The 25712-nt window shown below is 38.5% G+C and overlaps 1 protein-coding gene across 2 annotated transcripts in view; it reads right to left on the minus strand.

Annotated features, from left to right (window-relative positions):
- Positions 1-25712, minus strand: part of CDKAL1 (CDK5 regulatory subunit associated protein 1 like 1) — a 393962-nt gene that overhangs the window by 309572 nt on the left and 58678 nt on the right. For both annotated transcript variants that reach the window (XM_061346396.1, XM_061346397.1), the window contains one exon: positions 21664-21748. In XM_061346396.1, coding sequence (XP_061202380.1) covers positions 21664-21748 — 85 coding nt within the window. The remainder of the gene's footprint in view (positions 1-21663; positions 21749-25712) is intronic.

Raw genomic sequence — 25712 nt, forward strand, 5'->3', positions numbered from 1 at the left:
CAAATTGCTACCAGCCCTGTCATTTGAAGTTTTACTTTTTTTTTTCCAGTACTAATGGGCTTGTGCAATTTTTGGTTCTTTAACTGATAGAGAAAGTTTTGGAACTCACAAAAGAAAAACCCTTTCTATCTATAAAACATTATCAACTGGGGCTGAACTAAGCCATGAGTAGCATTCAAATTCCACTGTCAGAGTTTTTTTGTTTTGGGGGGGTTTTTTGCTCAGCTTTTAAGTGATCAACAATGTATTTCGAGTAATATCAAGAACCCCATGGCTATAATCTCAGCAAAACAACAGGAAAATTCACATCTACAAAAAATGTTACTGTGTCATTTGCTCATTCCTGTTACTTGGGAGTGGAGAAAACACATAGTTTTTCTAAGATTGCTCATTACTGTGGAGGCAGGCTACACCTCTAACCTGAAGACATAACCAAGGGAGGGTCTACGATGAGAGAAGACTGCCTGTTCTGAGACCAGCTGAGATGGTTGGAAAAACGCTTTGAGCCATTTTCAACTCAAGTTACAGCAAGGCTTTCACTACCTCCTGCCTGATGCAAACCCCCCTCATGACTGTTCCAGTTATTCCCTCCAGTGCAAACACCACACCTGTATGCCATAGTTTTCACTCAACAAAGCACATCTCAACTTAGCAAACCAAGAGCTCCATCTTCCTCAACTCAGTCGGCCCAGGTACCTCTGCATACCTGACACGCTGAGCTTGACAACTGCTATACAGATTGTGTTTTGAATTCTGTGCTTTAGAAGAGCAATTATTTCCAACATTTGACGGGTGCAAAGCTAAGAAACCTCCTTTGTTGCTCCCAGTCTGTAGATAGTTAACCCTCGCTGTTTAAACTTTAACTTGTGAAAGGTGAGCAGATTTTTCTTTCATTGTTCAAGCTCAGTGAGCCTTCCACACTGACGTGCAACTGAAGCAGAAAAAATCCAAAATATACTAAATGTTGTCCTTGCAGCTACTGAGGTAAGTGTATCAAGTAGTAGTTCTTTTTTCTCATTAAAACTGAGCTGCACCCATCAGTTCTGTTTATAAAATGGCAGCAATGACACTGGGAGTGCTTCCCAATTTCATCCTTAAAATAATGTGATAGTTTTAAAAGTTCAGGGAAAAAACAGAATCCATCATGCTTTCTTTAATGATTTTTAGATCTACAAGCACAACAAAACCTAACTCTATTAGGCGCACTTCAAGCCACTGTGGCTACAGTTGCTCCTGAGCAGTGAGTTAGACAGCCTTATAATGACTCCTAATGAGACAGCATTTAAAAACTCAATTCGTTGAGCTTTAACTATTCCAGAGTTATGAAACTCTGCTCCAGAAGGCACAGAGTTATTTCCTTAAGAAACCATTAACATTTGGTAAACAAAGCCTATCTGGTAACTGCAGGAAAACACACAACCTCAATTACCTCCCTCCACCACCTGTCAAGCGCTGGTGCTCACAGCTCACTGGGGCAGAGGAGGCAGCTGGAAGGACTCCGACACCTCCACACTTATTGGCCTTACCACTGCTAAAAGCTAGTACCAAGCAGAGTAACACAGACTTAACTGCTTCTCGCTCCTTGGCACACTCCTGCAATCTGTCTGAATAAACTCAACAGCTCACTGGATTAGATAAGCATACACCAACCATTAGCAAATCAGTTGCAGAAGGTTTAATCATTTCTGTAATTCACCCTCCAGGTCATTTTTTTTGAGCCTGAATCATGGAATGGTTTGGCTTGGAAAGGACATTAAAGCTCACTTAGTTCCAGATGCTACAGGCAGGGACACCTTCCCCTAGACCAGGTTGCTCAAAGCCCTGTTCAAACTGGCCTCAAACTCTCTCAGGGATGGGGCAGCCACAGCTTTTCTGAGCAATCTGTGCCAGGGCCTCACCACCCTCACAGGGAAGAACTTCTTCCTAATATCTAATCTAAACCTACCTTTTACAGTTCAAAGCCATTCCCCCTTATGGTATTCCCTACATGCCCTTGTCAAAAGCCCCTCTCCAGCTTTCTTGTCGGTCCCTTTAGGCACTGGAAGCTGCTCTACAGTCTCCCTGGAGCCTTCTCTTCTCCAGGCTGAATAAGCCCAGCTCTCTCAGTCTGTCTTCACAGGATTTCTCAGGTTCACTCCTCTTGGGAGCCAGTACTGTATAGCAGTGAGGCACATGGCACCCAGGAACACAAGGCTGATCTGGAATCACCCAAGTCTAGTTGTTTTCCTTCATCAAAGTCACTGAACAAGCAGTGCTATGTATTTCAACATTTTTCTTTGTAGAAATAAAACTGTTTCATTAGTTGTCATTTAAAAAGAACTTTAGGACTGACAGACTAAAGTCAGGTACTACTCAGCTCTTGCAGACCACCCGCAAACATCTGTTCTAACAGTTGGCAACACATTGTTTTTCAGCTCGAAACCCCTCCCCTCCAGAAGGCTGGAATTTCCAGAGTATCTAGTTAGTCATGGAAAACTCCAGCATGAAATCATAACTCTTCAGAAACTATAGTTCTCTTCCAAGAATAAGACTGAAGACTCAGTACAATGATATACAGTTTTGCCACAGACTTACTAGAAGTTAGGAAGACTTTAATAGCCAAATTTAAAGATGGACAACAACAGATTTTCACCACAGATGTACTTTCTGCCAACGCAATGAAAAAAGGCTCAGATTTGGCCAACTCTAAAAAACCGCAGGTGCATTAGCTCAGCAGAAGGCACCCATTTTAACCACATCCTTCAGAGACACTAACTACACCAAGCACATCCAGAAAGGACTAAAGGACTATTCCTCCGAACACAACACCATGATGCAGCAGACTGCATCCCAGCCATCTAGAGAGCCTCCGTCTCCTCTGCTATCAGTGAAACAAGACTGCTCAAGCAATGGATGAATTGCACAATATAAACGCAGAGTAGAGGTAAAACAGAGAAGAGTGTTGGGGAAATGAAGCCTGGGAAAGATGTTACAAGGATACACATGGTGAGGTATCATGTAACAAGCTGCTGCTGGTTTGTTTTCTAACCTATAAACCAATGCTGGCAAATAGTATGTTTTGACCACAGTTTTAGGGTGTAAAGTCAAACAACCAAAATGTAGCAATGCCGGAAGTGAGACTGCCCCTACACATCAACACTTCATCCCCACAGTCTGCGCACAGTGCACTACTGACTCATTTACTTATACAAAGCTCATCCATTTCCAGGCTCCAGTCTCATCCAGTGCTGGACAGGATGGGTTTCCCCGGTCTGTGTGATGAGGGCATCTCTACTTTCTATGACCTTTCTAACAGCCATGGCAAAAGCTGGACATTACATGATCTAGTGGACTGCAGAAATAAAATATGGTCTCCTCATGAAGATAGCTGATAATCCTTGAAAACCTGCCCCTCCTTCAACATTACTGCAAATGTAACAACAACAAGAAAAAAGCAACACACCAAAACAAGCCACCAAATACAACCCACACAACCACAAACCAACCCAACAAACCATCTCTGAAGGACGGTTCTGTTCCAGAATTCATTCATACTTCTAAAATGTACCTCTATTTCTTCTGAAACACCCTGCCTTGGGTGGTGCCTCTCTGACTTGAAGAAACAGCTGTCACCCACAGGTAGTGGGCACAGAAGGTCATAGCTACAGCTAAAGGTTTGGAAATATCAAACCTTTGGAGGTCACATGTCAGATGACCAAACTTGGGGATACATTTCATCCTATTCTCAATTGCTAAGTCTTCACACACTCAGAAAAAAGGAATACCATGAAGCTCTGATCACAAAGAATACTGTGAAAATAAGCCATTTGTGTAAAGCACTTGGTTTACAGTGATGGGAAGCGCAGAAAAGCAGTAAGGAAACTAAATATCCTGTCCTCCAACAGCAATTTTCATATTTTAAGAAGTACGAATCAGTAAATAGCACCTCAGAATGATCAGTGGGAACTGTAACATAGCACTAAATAAGGCAGTAACCTTCCCCAAACACCAGCATGTAACATTATTAAATAAAAACTGTCATAAGGTCAAAAGAGAGGAGGCTAACAAAGGCAGAATTCAAGTTATGAAGGTTACAAAGTGACCTTAGTCCTTCTGTTCCCTTTACTTCACCGGGTTTTATGGAAGACTAAAGAATTGCTTAAAAGAATTGAAAACTTTAAGAAAACTTTATGCAAATTTTTCTTCTGCTAATTCTGCTGTAGGTGCAATACCATCCAGCATAGAAGCAGTAACATCTTAAGCCATGAGTGATGTTTTTGATGCGCTAGGGTGTAACATAATTTGACTGAAGCCACCAGTTAACAGACTCCAGGCAAAATGGCAGTGTTACAGTAAAACACTTCAAGAATAATTACCTTGGGTTGTTGTTGGGTTGTTTTTTTCGTCTCCCCTTCAGTCATTCTGTACCTAACAAAGCAGTCACTAACATGCCTATTTCAAATTCATTCTCCTGCTTTTCCATATTTTTATATGTTGGCTTTTACGCTGCCTAAATAGCTCTCCTATGACGTTTCTTTTCTATTTGTTTTGCATGCATTTGGTTACACTTTTTAAATGAAAATGTCCACATTTGATGATTTTCTTTTTAACCTATTAAAAATTTAGCTAGAGATCATCAACTGATAAAAATTTGTCTACAAACACATTTTTATGGTAACAGTTACAAGAAAAATCACTTGTTCCCAATTAGAAGCGTTTGTTCACACGAATGTTTGAATTAAGAAACTGACCCTCAAATGGCTGTGTAGAGGTTTTTAGATTTTCCATATTCCATGTAAAGCATAAGTCTGTCCTCCTGTAAGCCTACTGCACATGCAAAATTTGTCAAAAAAAATGTGTAATTCCTAACAAGGAGCAGCAAATGACATAAGCTTTGAAAGAAAATCTAACACATTACTAAATAATTAGTGCCACAGAAGATACTATTGCAATCTCTATTATTTCTTTTGAAATAGATGTTCAATGGTTGCTTTTCACATAAAATAACTCAGTAAGGAGCATTACAGACAACAGTGACCTGGTATTTCCCACATAAATCTGTTCCCTGGGATCCCCAACCATCCATCACCCTGGCACAAGGTAAACACTGATAAACCAGCTTGCTTGTTCACCTTCCATAAACCAGAAATAATTTCTGCTTTTAATCTGACAAGACAGTTTACGACCAGCTTTGACAGCGCTCCTGAACTACGAACAGCCATGGGAATGTAAGAGTTAAGGATCAGACTTGAGCATGTACCTTGAGGAAATTTTACCTTGATACCAGCCTTAAGTTCCAGACTCTGGAAACAAAGTTGTTAAATACATCAGCAATTTACTTCCTGATGCTCAGGGTGTAAGCTCGTATCGAACTTAGCAGGCCTCTCTAGAAAGAACTGAAGGGGAATTTTTCAATGTCTTTCTTCAAATCTTTACTAAGAAACATCTGTAAGCTACCTGGGATTCCTTTTCATAAGTGAGCAAACAGAACTGAGGCAGCTCAATGGCGAGAGGTTTCATTAGTGGTTTTCAAACATTAATAATACTAAAGATTAGATCAACACAGAGTAACAAATTCAATTCAGCATTAGAGTATGTTTATAGTGCTTTCCAATGGACTCTGTATACTCTTATCAGTATTCCTTCCCCTCCATATTCTGAATATATTTTCAGTTGAGAGTTAAGCAAGGATGCAAATTTCATGTCTCCAAATGCAGTAATCTCTAACAACAGAAAACATGAATCTGTTTATGGGAAAAATATTTTGAGTATTAAACTAACCTATAATTTATGACTCATACATGACTTCATCTGGAAATTGCCATAACAAAGTATTACCTGTAATGACCAACAGCTACCCATGTTTCTTACTGCTGTGACTCTTACCACCCCAATATCTCATTGGCCACCAGGTAAATATCAAGTAAATATCAAGGCCACCAGGTAAATCTGGAAAGCATAATGGGAAATCATTTGACTTGTCTCTTCACTAGTGAGTCATTACAGAAGGGGAAAACCATGTTACAGTTGCTAACTCCCATGGAATAAAGCAGATCCAAAGCAGAAGCAGGACAGAAACACTACCACTTTGCTTCAGAATTCAATTCCCTAATCCTTCCCAATGGTAACACCTCTGATAAGCAAAATTCTGCTCTCAAAGAGACATCTAAAAACATCCTCAGGTGGTATAAAGCTAGCATATAATCAGGAACCTTGAGAGATATATATACATACACATAGGGGTGTCTGTATTTAATATATGTGTTTGTGTATATATACGTATATATAAAAATTATTGGGGCTCTGCTCAGAACATAACTAACTCAGATCTAAGAAAAACAGACAACAGACATTAGGAAGGACTGATCCTCACTTTTATGTTCTAGTTGTACTTATCTAACTTCTAGACCTGCATGGATGTTAATATCTATGAGCAAAATAATTAAACATAATTATATCAACTATCAAAAAAGTACAAACAGATACATTTGCTTTAAGTTAATTTTAAAGCAACATTTAAGCAGTTTCAGGACTTTAAATTAAAGCACTTTGTTTAAATGTAGTAGAGAAAGCAATGATCCTATGCTATTTTTGCATATTCTCTTCTTTTTCATCTATGATACAATTTACCTACAATCCAAATTTACCCTAAGCCTTCCTAACACCCAGGTAGTCATGGTGCAAAGCCCTGGGAATCACAGTAAACAAAATACAAGAAATGAAGTTAGGGCATTTAATAATGCATAGCATCTAAATAGGGCTGTCTTTGGACACCATATGTTCTCAGCTCTCCTTTCAATCATAAAGAGAGGCTATGTAAGATGACAGAGAGCACAGCCTTGTAAAACAGCTCAGGAAGAGGTCCAGAGGTCAGCAGAGCTGTTCATCTATGAGCATGGAGAATTGTTTTAACTAAAGATGGCTGCTTTATTTCAATAGCTGTCTCAGTTCTTGAACAGTTACTGTAACGTACAAACAAGACGACTGTCTTTACTGCTGCTGTAACTCAAGTTCACAGATCCTAGTTAATAATAACCCGAGGTCGCCACCCTCTCCACCTCCAGGGACATCCTGGAAAATGGCCCAGCTGATGTTGTTTTGAACCAGATCTTAGAAAAACAGGATAGATGCTTAAAACCATGCCTAGGCAGGAGAGATCACCTAGTGACCCCAGATCAGCAGGGGACCTCACAGAAGTCCCAGAGATGCCTTTAACGTTGGTGTTAAGACACCAGTTTTTAGTAACCACAGTATTTCATACAAAAACAGACAACTAAAACTTCACTATTCCAACAAAAACAAAATTCAAATTTATTTCTTCTGTCTGGGTTTGCTGGTGTTACATGGAGAAGATGGAAAACTAAGTTTAACAACACATTGCCTCGGAGGCAAACCCAATGGAATGTGATTGAACTCCTTTACTCTTTACTCCCAAACAAAAATAACAAGTTTTACTTGTTGACATTTTTTAAAAGAATGAAAAAACAGCAGATTGTTATTCTGAAATTCATCTCATGGCAGCAGCAGCAGCCTGTCATTAAAGGTAAGGAGGATGACAGGGAAGACAGAATGTAACCTTCCACTGACTCTTCAGAAAGTTACAAGTGACATACAGGGCTCTGATTTGAGCACTGTGATTTGCAAAAGATACGCTTTCAGTCAGTACCAACTCAACTGAAAGAAAACCCTTCCATCTCTCCTCAATTCCAGGAATTTGGTGCATCAATCACAGTAGTTTCAGAAACTGAGATACTGTCCAAGTAACAACAAGCTTCCTAACTAGGTAACTGCAGTGAATTCATTTATTTCTACTTAGTGATTTTTTTTCCTACCTCAGCAGCAGACTATGTTATACAAAATGTCTATTTCATTGTCAAAAATACATATTTAAAAGAATAAAACATTCAAGTTTCAAATGTAGTAAGTTTCAAAACTCAAAATAGTATTAAAACACACCCATTCTTAGTCAAGTATCTTTGTAGTGCAGTCTGTTGTAAGACTTACAACTGGCACTATTAGTGAAGGAATGGGGCTGCAGATGTGTAGAAGAATCAGAAGGGATAGCAGGAGTGACATAAAAAGTCACTTGTTGACAAGCACATGAATTAGCAGGTGATCCAGATTGCAGCACCTTTATACTCAGCTTCTCAGAATACCATGGTAAAAAAATACATGGCAGCCTTGAATAAGCTACTGATTACACCCACACTAAAACAAAAATTTGAGCCACTAAACAAGAAGACAGTAAGAAGATGAAGAGAAGACTTAAGCCTTAAGATATCCCACATAAGGAGATAGAAGTAGACTGAGAAAACCAGGTATGGCACAGGAAATTAAAAAACATTCCAACCTGTTCTGCATACCTATAGAATACAAAAGGCACATTAAAGACAACCTAAGCATGAAGGCCATGTTCCTCTAGTCATCCCATGAATGCTACCGCTGCAACACACATGGCACCCCATTGCTGGATACAACCCATGGACATGTCCTACTGCTACGGAGGTTGCAGCTATGAAACTGTGTAAGTTTTTTCAAAATATAATCACTTTCCTCATGAGGTCTTGCATAAAGTTTTGCTGCACTATTTACTACAATACTGCACCATTAATTTCACTTGACTTTCAGAGAGTGCAGTGTCAATGACAAAGTGGAATTACTCAGGGAATAAGAGGTTCTACAAACATCCTCAACTTGGATTCCACGTTCCGATTCAGAAGCAGTATTTCCTACCTTTTAAAGGCAAACACTGAGATAACCATGCTACAACTCTAACAGATTGGCTTGTAATATCAGCCAGCTATGCCCCTCCTTCCATATGCTTTCATATCTCAGTATATATTTTCCCCTATATAAGCATAAGTCTAGAATTCTTACATGTGCAGGCTCCAGCTGAGTGTTTCAAAATCTAAAGGCAGCACACATTCCCACAATGCAAAGTGAAGGAACATAGTTTTTCTAGGCAAAAAACAAACAAGTTGCGCCCATTCTCAGAGAAATGGAAACTGAATCCCTGTGCAGCTGAATAAGGATGGTTGGGTCAATGGCTCAGTGTATCCTCATTGTTGCAATAGAGAAGTTTCCTTACGAAAAAATAAAGCTAAACAACAACAACAAAAAACCCAACAATTTATTGTGGGTCAGTAACAAAACATCCTATTGTGCAACTTCACATCTCAATGCTGAGAAAAAGGTAACCTCATTATAACATACTAGAAGCTTCCCATTACTGTTTAAGTGAAGGAAAGCATAAAAAGAATTGTCATATTGAAAAGGTTTCTCTCTCCCTATTGTGAACATATTAAAATTAGAAACCAAGGAAAAATTGAGAGAAAAGCATTACAAATCAGCATTGGAGAAGTAAACAAAACCCTCGCTGCTGTAATGATTCTTTAATTTTATTTCAAGCATCTGGATACCCTAAATCCTCAGGACAGTTGGCAAAGGTTAACGAAAGAGCACCAAGGCTGTGTTACTTCAACAGTTTGTCTCTATCAGAGTAGGAAAGCCACAACTAAAGGTACTTGAAGCATGTTTTGAGAAGACAAAATAAAGCTGCACCCTCTATCCTGCCACCTGCCATTTGCTCCTGAAGCCACAACAGAACACTGCATCTCTGGAAAAGGGTGAAGCTGGTAGCAGCTGTGACATCAGACCATTTCCAGCAGGGAACATGGGAAAAAGCAATGGGGCAACTTAATCTGTTTTCCTCTGTTCACATGGAAATATTGCACCAAGCAATGAACTCCAGCTGGAAACCTCACTATGTAAGTAATATAATTCAGAATGTTAGAGGAAGTCAGTTACAGCCCAGCTCCTCAATAAAAACATACTCTCTGACAATTTCCTTAGAATATGACAATGACATCTTACATGTGGTTTCTGAGCAATAGTCACAAGGAATTCAAGCAAGGCACACTGCATCTCAACCACAGCATCAGTGAAGAACGACACAAGAGTGCGCAATACCTGCCTTATTCTAATTAAATGTCCTTTGCCCAAATAATCGTAAAACATTGCGCAGCATTTCACAACAGCTTAGCTTAAAAAATTTTGCAACAAACACACTTAACTGGTTATCTTGTGTGAAACAAATGGAAACCACAAACTGAAGAGCATGCACTGCTTGCTGTAAAAACTATGAACTGTTGACTTAAAAAACATGTTGCTCAAGAGATATTTTAATGCTGCATTTAAATTCATATTATGCTATTAGCACTGAAAACCATCGTATTTCAAATATCAAGCAAATGCATGGCGGTGGAAAAAAGGAATTAAGTCAGTAAGAATTGAACTGCCATTATAATTTCTATAGTATTAACAGGAAAAAAAAATAACATTACTGGAGAAAAAGCCTGACAAATTTGGGGGTTTCTTTCTCAATGTCTGCAATAGGCCAGGAACATCAGCAGTGTCATCTTCTAATCCTCTGGATCCTTAGAGATCTGTGTCTAAGTTATGTTTGGGAGCTGCTACCTTCATGACTACACAATATTCCCACAGTAAATACTAAAAATTCTTTTCCCATTTGAAAACCATTTAGAAATGATGCTGATTTTTTCCCCTCAGCCCTTCATCCAAGCTTAATTTCAAGAGAAGTTCATTAATTACCAATCACCATAACAAAACCAAGCCTTCCATACCACCACCTGCAAGGTGAACTGGGCTTGTCTGGAAACACTGCCTGCATTTGTGCATTAGCAATGAGCATTGTATTTGTGTTATGTTGGTAGCTAGAGGAACTAACAAGGGTCAGTTTTGCTTGTGCTGTGAACTGTAAAACCATTGCATTAGAAGTTGATTATTTATCTTGTTATCAGACATTATCTCTTAAGAAAATCTCAAATTCAAACACATACCTGGAGAGAGAAACAATTCTGTGGTCAACTGTTTCTTGCTGGCCTGTGCTTCTGCTGATTCTTCAGAAAGGTTAGAAGTGTTTACAAGGAAATGTTGGTTAATGAGTTAAATTGAAGAGATTTAGCTGCCCATGTTCATGTCCCTCACAAGAGCACCAAGGATCAAGATTGCAGCTGAAGTATTCAGTGCCAAACGTGAACTTCTGTACTGCACTGGCAATATCCCAACTTGCTTTGACTATATGCACCAAAACAAAATCTCAGTATACCATCCCAGCCTTTACAAATGCATGGTAGAAACACAAGCTACTACAAAAGTCGGTGTAAAAAGCATGAGCTTTGTTGAATACAGACAAAACAGAAAAATCCCCAATATTGTTCTTGCCCTTCCTGAGTTAGTGTCTAACATAACCATGTGACAACACCCTTTCAGAAGTATGACAGAGGATGCTTTTTTACACTAAGCTCACCCAGACAACCAAGCATTCTGTTTTAGTACAAACACACCTTAAGTATTAGCAGATTGTCTTTTGAACCAAAAAAGACTAAAACCCACACTTGTCAGTAAGAACAAGTTTAGATCATATTGACTTCTGCATTAATCCTGCTACAGCAAGTTTTTGCATGCTTTCCTATGCTCCTTCCCTAGGAAAAGTCAGGCCTGCTAGGACAACAGCCAACATGCAGTTAATTAGATAAATATTCAAAGTTATCAACCACCTGCTTCCAGCACTTAAGGCATTAACCTTTCCTGCTCAATTCATCTGCCTTGAAATGGGAAAAAAAACCCCACCTGTTAACATAGGCAGTCCTATCACACTGATTCTGTAAAGCTCATATAAACTACCTTAAAACCAGCTAACAAGAACTTCTCTTCATATTAATGAATCATACCATTTTATCACTATCATTCATAACATACGTTTGTTTAATATATACATGTAGGCAAAATATCACTGTTTATCCCCAACTTAAAGAGAATTCTCAATCTCCACTTTTTACTAGGACTTGCATAATCAAAGTTTTAAAACAGCAGCGATCACCTAGCGTGGAAAGTTTCATTTTCATCTTAGCCCAACACCTGTCCCATTTGAAAAATAAAAGGTATCCTTGCTGGAACCAAAAATCATTTTTAAAATGGGAACAGAATCAATTTGCTGGGTTTTTTTCACAGCAGCTTGTTGAAAATATTGTGATCTCCTAGACATGCACAGAAAAGCAAGGAAAAAAGTCCCAAACATGCCAACGCCTTTTTCACCTAGTACTGTACTCTGTGTATGCAGGCAAAGCAAAGCAAACAGAAAACACTGACTAGTAGGGAATAACTAGAGTTTAACCTGCTAATCTGAAGAGGGATTTTAATCGAGGGAAGAAGTGGAACTAATGCATTAGAAATTTAGCACTAGTGTATTCAGAATGAGGCAAACTTTGGTCAAGAGAAATTACTGTCCTCATCCTTCTTGTTTTAGAACTGTTGAGAAACTTTCAAATAGGTTTTAACATGCTTTTCATGCAAATGCCTATAATGGAAGACGAAGCCAAACTTTTGCCATGCCTCAAAAAGCCTCTTCTTTAAAACCGTTGATTAGGTAACAAAACAAACCTCAAACTTTCTAGCCCAAAACAGTGCCTCCATCTTCCCAAACATTTTTATTATATCTGACCCTGGCCTCGGCAAGGATGGGGCAGCCAGCACTATGAGCCCAGAAGAACAACACACTCCCAAAGCAAGCCTGTGGCAGAATAGCATGAGAAACACTAAGAAATACTGATATTTGCTTCTGATAGTTTTATTGTATCAGCTTGTTGGAGAGGTTTCCTAAAACTATGCAATTTTACCAATTCTGAGAGGACAGGAAAGAACTGTTTTGTCTTTCAACTGAAGGTAATATCAGCAATGCAGTCTAAAGAGAGCTGGATCCTCTTTTTCGTGTTGTTCATTTTCTTAAATCAGGTTTCAGATGCTTATATATGCACGCAAGTTGTTGCTCTAAAATACTGGAATAAGTATAGCTGTCAGAGGATGCGGAGAAAGGTGAAAGTTTATACAAACTACCAGGGGAGCTGCACTTTCCAAATCAAAATCTTCCCTTTACTGCATCACTGAAATGTATTACATTTGCCTTCCCCCCCCCCCCCCTTTTTTTTTCCTCAAAGAAAAGCGTATCTTCTACGTTTAGCAATCACCTTACCTGATTTTCAACATCTGTAAACACCAGGAGCCTGCGCAGCTGGGGACCTGTAACTACAACCCTGTCAAAGAGTTTGAACACAGATATATGAGGTCTTGAAACACAGCTGGCCTCTCATGTGCAGGTAATATTTTCTTCTTCAAAATGGCAATCAAATATGTATCAGTCCTTAATGATCTAGCTCAAGGCTTAAAGAGTACCTGAAAATTAATTAGTCCCCTAAAGCATCCAAAGCTTAATAAGCACTGCAGACCCTAAAGTCACTGCACTATCTAACCTCTCGAAGCATCAATATCTTGGAGTACTTCAAACAGCCCCAAATATCTTAATATAAAAGTCAAAAAGATTTCCAGGATTATGTTTAAAAGTTGATTTTCACAGGCTCTGTTCTTGTACTAGATTATAGTTTGGTTATTTTTACCTTGCTAAATATAAAGCTAAAATGCACACAAGTTTATAACTCAGGCTTTTGAAAATCTCTGCAAAATGCAGCCATGTAACACTTGAAATCACAAGCAGTCCATAATCCTTTTATCTTCTAAACACTGTACAATGGAAAACACTCAGTTCTATACGCTCTGCTTTTTCTCTGCATGTTACAACATCATGTCAAGCAGCTTTTAACATTCTTACAGCAGAGATGGCTGCAAGAAAAGGAATGCACTCAAACACAGCAGAAAATCCTTCCACTAACAAACATCATTTAAATCATAGAATCCTTCACCAACTGCTATGTCTTCCATCAACCTCAAACAGTAAGATAATGGATGTCAATATTCAGTACGCTTAAAAATACAAAAAAAAAAAAAAACCAGCAACAAACCAAACCAAACCTTACCAGATAATAAGTTTTTAAATGAAGGCTTCCAGTTCTTTAAAATTTTTGTTTTAAGCATATAAAATCCTTCTGCAGCATTTGAAACCCAGCGAGCACACTATGCTCCACGGTAGAGCTTAACCAACTGCGTAACAGTGAAACTGGTGTTGCTCAACCTGAGAAATGTTAATGTGTAAGATGAACATAGAAATGAAATTAACTGAAGTGGTTTGCAATACGGATGAACATAGCTATACAAAGAAAAGAAATCTCAAATGCTGAAGTAGAAACCCCTTCTAGAAATTTTTCCCAGAAAAAGAGTGAACCTCAAAAATATCATCTGAACACCAGAGAAGTATTCAGCATTTTCAACTAGTTCATTTGTACACTTTGTATCAAAGAAATTAATTCTGGTTAATAATGTGCAATTGCTGAGATCTTACCAGATGTCCCATAACTAAAAATATAACTATTGTGCATAGATCTATCCCAATCAAGGCTTTGATGAAGCAAGTGCAGCAGTCCCGTAAGTTTCTACAGTTGTTCCCAGAAGACAACTGTGATTTAAAATCCTATTTAATAGATTTATGGCCTCTATTCTAAACTAACTCCCTCCTATTATATGTTGAAGATGTTTCTCTTGCACAGTGAAATCTAGCATATATCTTGAATACAAGCATTTCCGCAATCTGTCAGCATGCAAGCCTTTCATCATGTGAAAATGGTAATGTTTTCATCAGTGTTATCTGAACTAATTTAGAGGGTCTGAGCAAGAAGAAGTATACTGGCAGCTTCTCTTTAAAAAAAACCTGACGTGAAAAGTTTCCTTCCGCCTAACAAAGCTTGTTCTATAGGCATTTTTACTTCAGAGAATTCAGCTCTTCCTGAATTTCTTCAACAAAATAAGAGTAGAAAATAGCAGTACTTCTAGCTACAGTTCTCAGGGCTGTCCTTAAGTAGTCTGACACACACACACACTGAAAGTCATGGCATGACACTATTTCACTAAAATTGAATACACAGCAAGACTATGACACTCATCTCACAGTGGAAATGATCATCGCATGCTAACAAGATCTATAAAGCTAAGAGGTTTGAAACACTTATGTTTCCTCTTCCAGAGGTATTTCATGGCTTAAACCTTACTGTAGGAATGGTATAAACAAATGTAAATCACAGTCTAATTTTACACTGGAAATGTATCAGTAAAAGCAAAATGTGTAATGCTGCTTTAAAGAAAGTGCTAGCAGTATTCTAATTCAGTGTGCAATTTTTGGTTTTGCTCAACTTGCAAAATGCATCATATAAATTACATTCAAAAGCGTTAACAAAGCAACAAAAAATTTTCTTCCAGGATTATTTTTACTTGCAAAGATGAAGATGACAAGCAGCAGAAAGTTATTCTTCTCTCTGAACAAGCTCTTGTATTTCTTACAGAGTAAGCTTCTACTGTACTTAACATCAACACAGTTGTATCCAGTGAACAGAAATCCTGTAGCATCCAAAGGTAGTCATGCCTTTTACTCTTCAACTTGCTCCACTTGGACCCCAAGAGCCTTAAACAATTTGCATGGTTTAAGATCAAAGTCCTGTCATACTAGGATTTCACCAATATCCCACACATAGTGCTTATTCATGAATTGGTGAAAACTGAAGCCAGGACAGAACTGGAAGCCACACAGTGCTACTTCAGTGCTAAAAGCCTCCACATCTCTGTCGCATCTCATAGCTATCAGATAGAAAAGGCTTGAATACACACTGGACCACATCTTAAAGTGACTGAAGCAACATATAGGTAAGAAAACGTGTTAATATTATGTATTAATTATACATAACATTACTGTAGTGGTCAAATTTATTCCATACCATGAGAGAAGTCATAAACACCTCAACAGCGCAGCCACATTTTACTTTCCAAAGTATAAAACCCAGAATCTTACCCATAGTACTCAAACCAGAAGGGAACTCCTGAGGCAAAGATAAAGTCCCTCAACATAAAAGCAAGCTAGCACTCAGGAAAGGATCAAACAAGGAGGAAGATGGCTGGTTAGAAACATGCAACAGGCTCTAAAGTTTCAGAGACCATCAGGAAAAGTGGGTTAGGTATCTGATACTTTAACAGGCAAGAAAGAGTATCAGAGCACATACAAACCAGTGAATCATGAGACCAAAGAATAAAGTAACTTTATTTTAAAGGAAGTGAGCTCCTCTAGAACATGTCCTTATGCTTAGTTCTCTTCATCAAACAGTGATTTACTTAAGGTTGCAACTTATTTATTGAATCCTTACTCTTGCTGCTGCTAACAGCTAGATTTTAAGAAAGCTACTTTTGAATCAGCTAAATGATAGCAGGAAATTTCAGCTGACAACCTTCTACCATTAAAAAAAAAGGGCAAAAATAGACTAAGAGGAAACAATGAAACTAACCATCACAGAACTACCCAACACCCCCCAAAATTAATAAATACAATGACATCTGGAAAGATATTAAGGATAATTTACTTAGTCTTTATTATTTATACTGTTTATAGAACAGATATATATATATATATATATATATATATATACTGAACTCATAAGTTGGTCACGCTGACAGATTATCAGGCTCAGAGCAAAGATACCATTCCAAAACATTATCAGAAAAAAAGAGATGTGACTGACTTTTAAATATAGATTGTAGCCTACCTGTTAGAAAGTATTATTTCATTCTGAATTCTAAGGCAAAATAAAGTAGATGCCACAAAATATTATAAGCAAATATTTAAGAAGTGTAAGCCAATTTAATGTTATTCCATACTACCTACAGGCCTTCAAACAGAAGAATATCCTAGCTCTGTGCATTCTCAAGGGCAAAGCCAGCTCAAATCGCAGGACAAGATGAGGAGTTTTCAAGGCACAGCTGTCCTACAAGGACAAACTCCATCAATGAAACATTCCAAGCATTTTGCTGCCTTTAGCGCAGGACTCTCCAGAGCAATCTTGCTATATTATATCTGACTAGTAACTTGAAAAAGAAAATACTTGCCACCACTGAAATAATGTGAAAGGGTAAACATCCCATCCCATAAAATGTCATTAACTAAAACAAACAAGAACAACAACAAACCAACCATGGCACCAACAGAACCAGTTGTGGCAGCAGACAAAACCTACTTCCACATAAGGTAAAGGTCCTTGAATCCAATCCACCTTAATGCACTTGATTCCACAAAAGTGATTTGAGGTACTGTGTCATCACAGTCATTCTGTTCAACATGACACCTTGAACAATGTGCTTCCAAGGGCACTTTCTGTATAAACAGCACAGCAAAGATGCTAATGGCTGTGGCTTAGGTTGTCAGGGGCTTTTGAACTGTAACTTAAAATTTAGAAAATCCTTCTTCTTAAATGAGTGTACACAGGTCAATTAAGAAGCACAAGATCAAGCACCAATAAACTAACACTCTATCTGGGATTGCAGCCATTCATAGACACTTAAGACCCTAAGAAGGGGTCAGGGTAGAGAGATATTTTGCATGATACACTTTCCCTTGCCACTGCTTTAGCAAGAGTTCAATACCACTAGAGAAAGAAAAAAAAAAAAAAAAACAAAAAAACACCCTGATCTGAGGGATTCAACATTCCTGAATCTTTCCAAAAGTTGCTAATTCCCAGGAATGCTCAGCAACTACTTTATTAAAATACAATAGGTATATCCATCAGCAACCAAAATAAAATCCCTTGACAGAACTAAGGCTCTTCCTTTCAGGAGAGAAATTCATTGCAGGAATGTATTTCTAAAAGCCACCATAACATATACACCAATAGCCACATCTTTACAAGGACAACTAGCTCGCCCACAATGAACACTGAGTTAACCCAAATGAATAATTTTCTTTATAGGGTTTAATATCAATTTTAAAGAAAAAGAGATTTTAACTAATGTAATGTGTAAGCCTCATGAAATTCAACAAATGGATACTGCAAAGTCCTGGCCCTGAGGAGGAACAGCCCATGCACCAGGACAGGCTGGGGCTGGCCAGCTGGAAAGCAGCTTGGTAGGAAGAGCCCTGCAGGTCCTGGTGAGCACCAAGTTAACCATGAGGCAGCAATGAGCCTTTGGGGCAAAGACCACCGACAGCCTTCTGGGCTGCATTAGGAATTGCATCACCAGCAGACAGGGAGGTGATCCTTCTCTTCTGCTCTCAGCATGGTGGGAGCCACATCTAGAGCACTGGGTACAGTTCTGGTTTCCCCAGGATGGGTAAAACCCAGACGAACTGGAAGGGGTTCAAGGAAGGGCTTGAGAGGCTCAGAGATCTGGAACTGCTCAGCCTGGAGAGAGAAAGGTCTGGGGAATCCCACCATGTGTATTAAACACCTGATGACAGTAACTAGCATTTCACAGTGGTGCCCAGCGACAGTGAAAAGGCAACCACAAAACTGAAATACAACAAACACATGAAGTTTAAACCCAAAACAACCCTTTTTTACTATAACAGTAGCCAAACACTAGAATAGGTTGCCCAGATCATTTGCGGAGCCTCATAAGGATACTCAAAGCACACCTGCACACAGCCCTCAGCCACCTGATCTAGTTGTCCCTGCTTTAAGCAGCGTTCAACAAGACAGTCTTTAGAGATCCCCAACAACCTCAGCTATTCTGTGATTCTGTAGTAGTACTATCTGTATGTAGTACTACTTATACTACACTGTTACATCATAGAGACAGAGACATAATTCATTCACCTCTGTGTATACCATGTGGCAACTGAGTGCATATCAACTGCACAATACATACATCCATGCTTGCTCCTGTGCCCTTGTCTCCCTCTTCCAAGAAGAAAATGTTTTTATTTCATAACAGCTGCAAACTGGAACCATTTAAACAGCAGACCATCTCCTGCTCTTCCTACCCCAAGGTAAGATCCTGCCAAAACCAGCTACTGGCAAATCTTCCATCACAAGTGTCTTCGGCCACAGGGTTATGTGCACTTGCAAATTCTGGGAGGCTAGGGGATAATGCATATTCTGTGCAAAATTAGCAAAATATTAAAAAAGAAGAGCAGGGTTACTGCAGCATAACTACACCAAATGGGGACTGTTTATTTGCAGCATTGTCTGTCTCACTTCTTAATGTTAGGTTCTTCCTTCTTTTGCTTCTTTTTACTTGTTCAAGGTATTCTTTTTCTGTACCTAGCTATTTACTTTACACAATCATCTTAATCTTCATAAACTTGCTTGATGGAAGTTACCTACTTCAGTTTATTCTATTTCCTACTTTTTCTTGAATTAACCTCCATTTTCTTTCGAAGGATATAATTTATTTTTTTAACTCCACCTATGTGATTATACTGGAAATTCTTCATTACTATTACCTACCTCACCTTTTAATCTTATTTTACAATTAAACATGAATTGTAAAACTGAGAATAAAATCTACACAAGAAATGCTCTCAATTCCCATCCGTAAGTTATGACCTTTAGGCAACTCTTTGCCCTTCATATTATCACCCCAGCTCAGCACCTTCAACTGCACTGATACTGAAGAGCAGTAGACTACTTCTAAGAGCTACACAAAAAGGCACAGAGATTATACTCTCAGTCAGCTTGTATCAGCTATAGATGCATCTGTACGTCCAGTGCAAAGATTCACAGAGTTTGGGAGTAATTGTTTTTAAAAGAACATCAGATTAAAAAAAAGGTTGAATATACAGGACTTGCACAGTTCTAACACATCCCTTGGTACATGCCACTACTGAAGGATCAGCTTCTCAGACAGTCATTCTTCAACCATCAGCATGAACACACTGCCATTGGCTTGAATAAGTGCATTTTAAAGTCATATATGCAAGGAAAATTATGTAGCAGAAACTGTTACAGAAGGCAGAGAATAAACAGAACTGAAATACTTCTCCCAATTCATAATTGTATATAGTGAAATTCAGGATGCTATATAGCACTTCCAGCCTGAATTTTTTTCTAATTTGAAAGAATTTTACTGTGCTGAGTATTAATTTTTCCATTCAAAGTATGTTTGCTTTGACAATCCACTTATTAAATGTTTTAATCTGTTACACAGTTGTAAAGAACAAAGATCTCCATAGCTACCAGCAGGCCATTATGACAGGATATAATGGCAGGCAGTTTTCTATCACCCAAACTTCAAGCACTGGGTTTGCTGCTGCAATAAAATAATAGGTAGTTAGGACAAGTTGTGCTCTGTAGTGATACAAGCTTTCCTCACAGTTGTAAACCCCAGATACAATTGTAGTGGTTCTTTTCTGAGATGGATGATGTTTAATCTTTCAGTTCCAAGTACCATGAAAGAGCACTACATATGGATCTCTCCCCTGTGCTTAATAATGATTATAAAAAATGGTCAGAAACAACAATGAAAGTTGGCCTTCTCCACATGAGGGACTGCCACTATCTGAGAGCAGAGAAAAACGGTATCTGCTTCAGGAAAACAGTGAGTCTCAGCAAAGAGAAAAAAGTGGAGAACAACCAGAATATATGTGTCAGAATAGAAATTGTATAGAGAGAAGAACAAGAACAGTAAACTCAGGCAAATCACACCAGGCTCATTAATAGAGCGACAACACAAACATGAAGTTCCAAGAAATACTTTTGCTTTTAGTTAGACCCTCTTTCTTAACCAACTGTATTCTACTGGTTTAAACGACACACACCATACCACATCAATTCTGGCACAGGATTAGTAAAATAGAAAGATGGCCACAACTGAACTGGAAAAGATCTTGTCACCCGTTCTGTTGGCCAACACATTGGAAGTATTCTGGGAATAGCTTTTTTTTTTTTGGCAACTGTAAAAAAAAAAAAGAAAAGCCAAAAAGCCAGTCTCATCACTAAGTGCAACAGCAGCAGTCAGAAAGTGAAGATCTTTAAAGGGTGGAGGTACCTTCTGCTGTACCACCTACCAAAGATAAGCAGTTTCTGTTCCAGGTCATAGCCCCTGGATGCTGTTAGTGACTCTAGCAAGCAGACTGCTCATATCCAGCTTCTGTCTACCTTCTGTGCATGCTTATTAAAAACTATGGGGTTTTATTTTCTAATCAAAATGGATCTCTATCAACAGTGCATCCCCAGTGCACCACACTGAACAAATGACTGCATAAATAGCCACACTTGTTTACTGAAGGTAAAATCTACAAGAAACAGACCGCTATATTTATTTATACTGGGCAATGATAGCTGTAATAGTACAGATTTTCTAGTTAACTCTCATCACAACTGTATGCCCGCTGTAGTCAGAGGCAGAAGTCACTACCATGTCATACTTTCCAACGCCATCAAAATGTTACAGAGAAATAACAACATATTCTTTGCAAGACTTCTAGTATAGGCTAATCAGTTCACCTTTTAGGGAAATGAACAGTGAAACAGCTTTAAGCCTTCTAATTGGAAGGGCCTGGTTATGTAAAAATTAATTAGAGGGGGAAAAAAAACAGCCTAACAATTCACATTTTTGGAAAAAAAAAAAAACACACAAAAAACACACACCCCCACACACAAAAAAAAAAAGATCCACACTTCAGAGAAGTATTACAACACTGTCTTGAGAAGAGATAGAAAAGCCCCTGTCTAAATAGGGCCAGCAGCTCTCCTAAGTGCGTGCACTGATAATCATTTGCAAACTGCAAAATCCTCACTGCACCTTACAAATTCATTCTAGAGAACTCACCATTGTAACAAACTCAGCACACTTCTTACTCGAAACCACAAAATTACTTCTAGATTGAAAATATGAAGCTTTTAAAATGAAAACATGCAATATTCATTCATAATTAAGTATCTTTTTAGGGAAACAACTTACTTAATTGAGTTTCTGAAGTGGTCCTCAGCAGGATTTTTTACTGTACAACTGTTCAGCAGCCATAAATCTGCTTCAGCAGAGTTTTCTAGAAGACAGAAAGATACAAATCTGTGTTAAGAATTACCCAACTTGTCAACTCCTACTTTACATCATACAAAAAAAGAAAACCCAACAAACAAATAAATGTAGACTTTATCAATAAGCTATTTGCAAAACAACTTTATACTCAACATTTCAAACAATTACATTCTTGGAAGGGGACTTCTATTTGTTTGCTGTTTGGATTTTCATGGTTTAGAAAAAAACAAAACAAAACAAAAACACACATGAGCATTTCCATGCGGGACTTCTGGTGGGATTTTGGGGTTGGTTTTGTTGGGGGTGGTTTGCAAAGGAAGAATGAACAGTTCTCTCATTTTAGCCAAAACTTTGCATCTCTTATTCTTTACAGCAGCATAAAATGTTTCCGAATTTAGTTCCACAGCCATTACCACATCCCACATGAGAATCAGGGGACAGGGATGCAGAGGGGACACGACTAAATAACAACAGGCTGACACTGTCAGTCAGACAGGAGGCTGGGAATCCATTTAACAGCAAGAGTTTCCATAGGAATCATCCACCAATGTAGAGCATAACAATTTTCAAGTCATGTCATTATTCAGAGGAGAGATGCCTTAATACAGAAAAATTCCAGGCTTGGTTTCAGTTCCTCTTTGTGCTGTGGTCTCCACAAGTGAAGGAAGAGATAGCTTCACTGTGACAATCCTCCTCCCTTGCAGCTAAAATAAACCCCCTTTCTTCAAAATGGCATTTGAAATACTAAAGCATTTAAGTTTAGGAAGACCTTACACAGTAACCCAACAGGAATCCTTTCATATAGTAATTTGGATTCCAGGATATTAATATATTAGCTCCTTGACTGGGAGTCTGAGAGACAACAACTGCAACACTTAAAGGTATTTCACACATAGAAAAATATCTCCCAAATACGTTCAAATTCATTCCTTCACAGGTTTCATCATCTGCACAACAGAGGGTGCAGAAGAAAGTCTCTGCATAATAAAATCTTCCAAGCAGTTTGGGGAAAAGGAATCTCATTAATGTTTAGACCTAAAAATCTTTTAAGAAAAATAAAAGTGTAGTAGAGGCTTGTCCTCTCCTTACAGCCATAGTATTATTTGTTCTATTTCTGTACTTTTTTGTATTTCTATTAACTCTCATTCACTTTTCTGAATCTACTTCCATACAAGTTTTCATTTTGTGGATAAATATACACATACATTTCTGAGTTACATTTATTAATAAGTGAGCTCATACCACAATTCTGCAAAATAACTGAATTTTCTTAGTTCTTTACTGCACTGCTCGCAAAATATTACATGCACGGGTGTAGATTCCTTATGATCTACTGTATTTTCCTCAATCAAATTTCAGTCTTAAAAAAAAAATTCAGTATTTGTTTACCAACAGGGAGCTTTCTTATTTCCTACAACAGGTTGCATTTACAACCTGTTGGGCATCTACAGGTTTTACACTTACATTGTGGGACAACTTGTCAGCGGTTACATTCTGCTTTCAGAACTTTTGATGCACTTACACTAAATGCAAATGCAATGATGGACATGCTGAAGCAAACATGGCCCAAAACACCAGATCAGAGTTGGCGTGTATAAACAAGATCCTGAGGCTTCATAATTACTAAATATTAAGCAACACCAGGAGCCAGGCTTCTTTATTTGGGGCAGGGAGATTGAAGGGACTGGCTATATGCATATATATCTTTATATATGTATGTTAATCAGTGTTCTGACATGAGCAGTTGGTAGTGTTCAGCATGTGCCCAAAGAAAGAATAAAACAGCTCTGACTAATAAGCTCAGGCTTCTAAATACATGCCTGCACGGGCAAGGGCAGACAGACCCAACAGTTCTCTGTTTATACTCCAGGTAGACAGACATGAAGTATTTACATCTGGATGGTAAACAGCGCATGAATATAGCACTGAGCCTACTAAGGCAGTCTGTGCACCCTTCCTTGGAAGGTCTTCACCTTCCACCTTTTCTATCTCCAGCCCCCACCTTGTAAGGTCACAGGAAAGCTAAGATTCATTCACTCAGCAGCCTAAAGCCCATTGTCTGCAGAAACCTCCATTAGACCACAAGGTTTTGAAGAAACATCCAAGATTTCAGTGAAAAACAGAGGCCCGATTTTGGGAACTCACAGATGTGACTGAAGTGGACAACCTGAGCTTCACAGAAGGTTTTCCAGCAAGGCATATATGCTGTGTACTGTGACAGGCAAAACTGAAGCAAGAACCAAAAGCACAGTGAAAATCAATTACAGTCCTGAACACAAGATATAGGTGCCCTTTTCTATTCCCTGCAACAAACTTCTCTTAGAGGGTCTCCTTTCTTCTGCCTTTTTCCATATATGATTCTTTTAAAATTATATTTTTTAAATGATATTTTGCTGCTCACTGTTTTTTCATGAGGTACTTCAATATTTTCCTGTATGTTAAGACATTTTTGGACAAAAGTTATGTCAAATCAGCATTGTACTCAATGCTCAAAACCATGGCCTTTTTGCATTGTGACATCTTTTCCATAGAAGAAAGACTACACTGGAAGTAAGCCACAAAATCCATCATACTCTTTGCAAAACAACGTAAGAGTACAAAGAAACCTAAAGGTCATGGAAACTTCTGAACACTTCAGTTAATTGGGAAGCTCTGGAAAACATGAATTGGCTGCATTATGCAATAGTAAGAGGATAAAATAGCAAGAGGATGAAACATCAGTATACCTACAGATGAAAACAGTATTTACAATTTTTTTCTAATAGCATTTTGGGGTTTGTTATCATTTTAGGAATCATAAATCAGCAGAACCTCTTAAAACTGAAGTAATACTATGAGTTGAAATTTGAACAATTGACTTCGTCTTGCCCTGGTGGCTTAACTGAAGCCTTTCTTCTTCCAATTCTTTTTCCAAAACTTTGTTTTATTCCTGTCCCCCCTAAACCACATCTCCTTGAAAAATCAAAACACACACAGAGCACTGAAGTAAAAGAAACACAGACAGTGAAGCCCTAAAAGAATAGCCCTTCTTTACTTTCTGCAGCACATCAGTCCTCTTTGTACCAAAAGAGCTGATTTGCTCAGCATTGCTTGCTTAAAAAACATGACTCATAATTTCTATAACATTCTTTTAAATCCTGTACATCCATCTGTGTAACTTCAATCTGCAAGATCTTTCTCTGTAATCACAGAAGGCTCTCCCACAGCCTTTTCTTCCAGCTCTCCTTATCCCTCTAAGCTCTCAGCAAGTCTTTCTTCTCACCCTTTCTGATTTTCCTTCTAACTCTCTTGCACAACAGATATCCCTCTAGTTTCACTGTTTCCATGCACTGCAGTACACCCTCTGTTCCCATTTATGGGCCTCTCCTTCAATGTTTTGTACTATGCATTCTCCCTTCCAAAACAGCTCTGCCTCCTTCCCTCAACTCCTGCTTGGCATTTTATGCTTTGAAGCCAGACCCAGTAACACCCAAGTTATGTATCTGGAGCATGTGCTCACAAATGGACTCCATGTGAATTGTCTTCCCCCCAAAAACACAAAAATCTAAGCATGAGGACATCTCACATCCAGTTACAAAAATAACCCAGCATCTTGACTGGAACAAAGTTACCAAACTTCTTATTTTCTTTCAACATCCCTGTGTGACAGGAACCCACTCTTGGTCCTCGGGTTACTGAAATTAGGTGCTGGTTAATTTAACGATTTCCTGGGCCACTGGGCATCAAGGAACCACAGCAAGCATTGGGAAAGAATCTCTTTTAAATAAATATTAGTTCCGAAGTGCTGTGAGTCATCAGTGCAGAAGGAAGGTACATCTTCCTCTGGGGACATTAACTTTGGTTGTTAGTTTCTAGACAATACATGTTGCTTGGCAGAGAAAAAATACACAAGGTTGAGAATAACAGGAGAAAACAATTTATTTATTTAAATACTTGTTTTTGCTTTCCAGATCATTCTTTGTGTCCTGGGT

Source organism: Neopsephotus bourkii, unplaced genomic scaffold, assembly GCF_033783945.1.
Source record: "Neopsephotus bourkii isolate Nb327-2 ecotype Australia unplaced genomic scaffold, CSIRO-AGI_Nbou_v1 NB_272, whole genome shotgun sequence".
Lineage (NCBI taxonomy): Eukaryota > Metazoa > Chordata > Aves > Psittaciformes > Psittacidae > Neopsephotus > Neopsephotus bourkii.